Source organism: Fukomys damarensis, unplaced genomic scaffold (assembly GCF_012274545.1).
Source record: "Fukomys damarensis isolate Sample0158 unplaced genomic scaffold, DMR_v1.0_HiC HiC_scaffold_19, whole genome shotgun sequence".
In the NCBI taxonomy this organism is placed as follows: Eukaryota; Metazoa; Chordata; class Mammalia; order Rodentia; family Bathyergidae; genus Fukomys; species Fukomys damarensis.
Window position 1 is genome coordinate 288,590 of NW_022900931.1, and position 4,084 is coordinate 292,673.

The 4,084-nt window shown below is 62.4% G+C and overlaps 2 protein-coding genes across 2 annotated transcripts in view; both read left to right on the forward strand.

The window, feature by feature from the left end:
* Odf3b (outer dense fiber of sperm tails 3B) overlaps positions 1-1,060 on the forward strand; it is a 1,882-nt gene extending 822 nt beyond the window's left edge. Inside the window, exons 3-7 of the mRNA XM_010634484.2 lie at positions 1-111; positions 323-427; positions 511-632; positions 714-854; positions 959-1,060. Coding sequence (XP_010632786.1) covers positions 1-111; positions 323-427; positions 511-632; positions 714-854; positions 959-1,039 — 560 coding nt within the window. The 3' untranslated portion in view covers positions 1,040-1,060. The remainder of the gene's footprint in view (positions 112-322; positions 428-510; positions 633-713; positions 855-958) is intronic.
* Positions 1,061-1,367: 307 nt separating this feature from the next.
* Positions 1,368-4,084, forward strand: part of Tymp (thymidine phosphorylase) — a 3,672-nt gene continuing 955 nt past the window's right edge. The window contains exons 1-7 of the mRNA XM_019208940.2: positions 1,368-1,442; positions 1,598-1,818; positions 1,958-2,160; positions 2,521-2,619; positions 2,991-3,120; positions 3,404-3,522; positions 3,768-4,079. Coding sequence (XP_019064485.1) covers positions 1,608-1,818; positions 1,958-2,160; positions 2,521-2,619; positions 2,991-3,120; positions 3,404-3,522; positions 3,768-4,079 — 1,074 coding nt within the window. The 5' untranslated portion in view covers positions 1,368-1,442; positions 1,598-1,607. The remainder of the gene's footprint in view (positions 1,443-1,597; positions 1,819-1,957; positions 2,161-2,520; positions 2,620-2,990; positions 3,121-3,403; positions 3,523-3,767; positions 4,080-4,084) is intronic.

Below are 4,084 nucleotides of genomic sequence, written 5' to 3' on the forward strand. Positions count from 1 at the left end.
CGGGCCACCTAGTGCCACCCGGCTGGACCGCGAGAGGCCCTGACGGCGCCCCCGCCTACTCCATCCAGGGTCGCCTGCGACACTCGGCGCCCTTCTGCACTCCTGGACCCGGTCAGGATCCCTGGGGCCCCGGCCTCCCTGGGGAGGGCACCTGGAGACCTCTCTCCACCCCGGGCTCCCAAGCCCGGTGGTATCCAAGCACCCCACCTCCGGATCTCACCGTTCAGAACGCCCAACCGCCCCGGGCTTTAGCAGGGTTGGCCCGACCCCCGTTTCCGTCCCAAGACCCACGCCCGGTCCACACCCGTGGTGCGCCCCGCAGGCAGATACTTCCCGGAACGCGCGGGGAACGCCACGTACCCTAGCGCGCCTCGCCACACAATCGCACCCCGGAACTGGGGAGTCGGAGCCTGGCAGGAGACCCCAGGTAAGAACGGAAAAGCCCCATCCCTGCATCCCGGCCCCCAGCCACCCCCTGGCCAACCAAGCCGATCCTCGAGCTCCTCTCAGGCCCTGGAACTTACACGGTGCCCTCCCTCCTGGGCCCGCGCGTGGTCGGCAAGGTCTCGGCGCCCACCTACTCCATCTACGGCCGCAGCGCGGTGGGCAGCTGCTTCGAGGACCTCAGCAAGGTTCGGGACTGCGGACGTGGGGCTGGCCCTGAGCCACAGCTGGGGGTCGTGGCGGGACCCACAACCTCCGCCCTCCCGCAGAGCCCGGGGCCCTGCGCCTACCACGTGGTGAACCCTGGGGTCTACAAGACCCGCGCCCCCCAGTTCACAATGCTGGCGCGGACTTCGCCCCCCCGGGACAGCACGCTCAAGCCGGGGCCCGCGGCCTACAACGTGAACCAGGTGGTCGGGAGCCCAGGGCGGGGGGCGTGGCTTGAGGCCCACGAGGGTTGGGGCTTCGGGAACTGCTGGCTCCGGGAGGTCAGCGGCATCTCCCGGGTCCGCAGCACCGGAAGCCTGGCGGCTGGAGCTTCGGGATCCGGCACTCAGACTACCTGGCCCGGATGGTGACGCAAGAGGACAAGTGACCGGGAGGGCGGAAGGGCAGACCGCTGCCCACAGCCCTTTGCTTAAAGTTTAAGAGCCAGCCGCGTGTCCGCCTCTCTCTCTCTCTCCGCGCCGTTTCGAGCGTCCACCCGAGGGGGGCGGATCAGGGCGCCTGGGCCGGGAGAAGCGAAGCCCCTAGACCTAGGCGAGCCAGCACACCCAGCACTGTGGCCTGATAGTCCTGCGCTCACCAGGCAGCTCGGGATTGGCCGAGCCCAGGCGAGCCCTGCCCCCAGCCGCTAGGACTCTCGCAGATCTGGCCCACTGGCCGCCAGTGGGCAGGTGTGCACAGCACCTGCGTCGTGGCTCCTGGCGGCTGGCGACGTGGGGCGAACCGGAAAGGAAACACGAGCCGGACGGGGCGAGGGCTGCCGTGGTAAATAGGTACAGGCGGGATCGAGTTGTGAGACTGAGAAATGAAAGCAGTCACAGGGCAGAGGGGTGGACCTCTGAGACACCCGAGCAGGGTCGGGACAAATGCACGTGGCCACAAAGAATCGGACACGGGGTCAGGTTCCAGGATGTCGCCTTCCCCGCAGGGCGGGAGCAATGGCGGCCCCGGGAACTTCGTCCCCACCTACCCCTGCGCCAGGTGGCGTCTTGCGGGGAGGGGGATGGGAACCTCTGGACCCCACTCCAGAGCCCAAGCAGCTCCCAGAGCTGATTCGCAGGAAGAGAGATGGAGAGCGCCTGAGTGAGGAGGATATCAGGCACTTTGTGCGTGCGGTGGTGGACGGCAGTGCACAGGATACACAGATCGGTATGTGGGGTGGGCTGGACACCTGGAACCCCAACCGGGACCATTGGACGCCCACCCCCAGGAATGCCACTGTGCGCTCCCCCACCGGCTCCAGAATACCCATGCCAAGGGCACACCTACTTCACGTGTCCACACCTAGGGGCCATGCTCATGGCTATCCGACTGCGGGGCATGGATCTGGAGGAGACCTTTGCATTGACTCAGGCCCTCGCCAAGTCTGGTCAACAACTGGAGTGGCCAGAGGCCTGGCACCAGCAGCTGGTGGACAAACATTCCACAGGGGGCGTGGGTGACAAGGTCAGCCTGGTCCTGGCACCTGCCCTGGCTGCATGTGGCTGCAAGGTTAGAGTCCACCTCCTCTCCAGAACCTCTGACCCCAAGAGCCAGCAACCAGGACAGCCACAGGCAGCTCCCAATTTCTTCTGACCCAGACAGATCCCATTTGTCCCACCTAACCCCAGAACAGAATTTGGGTCCTCCTCAGGCCCACAGTAGGCCCTTTTCTCCTTATCCCTTTCTGTACCCCAGAGAGGACAACAAGGGAAAAGCTGAGTACTCCGTCCCCAGAGATGGGTCCAACTTCTCCCCACTGATACACTGACTCACTCACACACACACACACACACACACCCCAGCTAGGGCAATTTATTCTCCATTCCCTCTTCATTGGCTAGGAACCCACTTAGTATTCCTTCCAACCAGGTGCCAATGATCAGCGGACGTGGTCTGGGGCACACAGGTGGTACCCTGGATAAGCTGGAGTCCATTCCTGGATTCAGTGTCATCCAGAGCCCAGAACAGGTACAGCCAGGCCATGGACTGGTGGGCTGATGGGAGACATGGCCATAATTACTGAAGGATCACTGATAAGCACTTTATGGTTCTAATGAGAATACCGATTATTGAAAGACTGAAAGCCACTGAACTTGAGTCAGAGTCATCAAGAGAACTTTGACCAAGATCATTCCTGGGAACTTGCTAATCATTAAAGGGCTGTATACTTACCAGGAACCTTACCAGGTCAGAGGTCAGAGTCATTACTGAGCACTTAGCAGAATCACCTTTAGGTCACAGATAGGCACTGGTTCCAGTTCTCAGCCTTTCCTGAGTCACTGATGAGGGCCAGTAATGGGCTCTTTCATAAACTTTCACCTGCGGTGGGGTCTGACCAGATGCAAATGCTGCTGGAGCAAGTGGGCTGCTGTATCGTGGGTCAGAGTAAGGAGCTGGTCCCTGCGGATGGACTCCTGTATGCAGCTCGAGATGTGACAGCTACGGTGGACAGCCTGCCACTCATCACAGGTGACCTGACCTGACTCCCAAGGACTTACTTCTGCATGTTACAGAATCCTGACCTCGAACCTCACAGCTAGGGCCCTCTCATTAGGAATGACTAGACTGTGAAACCTCCCCCAATCACAGGTGATCTGACAGGAATGCCAGCGTCCCCTTGTCACAAGATAACTCCTGAAGGTGGCCTGCCCGATGCACACAACCCGCTAGGCTCGGCTACCCCCATCGAGGAGGCTAGCCCCTCCATTCCGGAGTATGCATGCCCTGCCTGACTTCTCTGCCTCCCCCGCAGCCTCGATCCTCAGTAAGAAGGTCGTGGAAGGACTATCGGCTCTGGTGGTGGACGTTAAGTATGGTGGAGCCGCAGTCTTCCCTGACCAGGAGCAGGCCAGAGAGCTGGCAAGGGCACTGGTGAGCGAGCCCTGACCCTCCCTGCTGCGCCTGGCTTCCCTTGTACATCTCTCTGCCTCTGCCCACTCAGCAGATTGTCCTCCACGGCCCACTACCCACCACTCTTGCCTAGTCAAGGCTGACCTGGCTTGAGCCTTGAGAGGCCTTCCAGGGGGTGCCCCTCCACCCCAAGCCTGGAAAAAGGCCTTCCTGATGCGTCCCTCCCACCCCCGCCCTACCCAGCAGTGCTGTGCTCTGGTTCCCAGCCAAGCTTTCCCCGACCTCATCCTGGCGGGACTGGCACCCAGGATGCGCCAGGGCTGGAGTATGACGATGGGCTACAGGAGACCCACAAGTCCTCCATCCGGAGCCTCCCTTTACAGGTTGGAGTGGGGGCGGGCCTAGGGATGAGGGTGGCCGCCGCGCTGACCGCTATGGACAACCCCCTGGGCCGCAGCGTGGGCCACGCCCTGGAAGTGGAAGAAGCGCTGCTTTGCCTGGATGGGGCGGGGCCGCGGGACCTGCGAGACCTGGTCACTCAGCTCGGTGAGCGGGGTGGAGAGGGCCGAGCCCGGGCTACAAG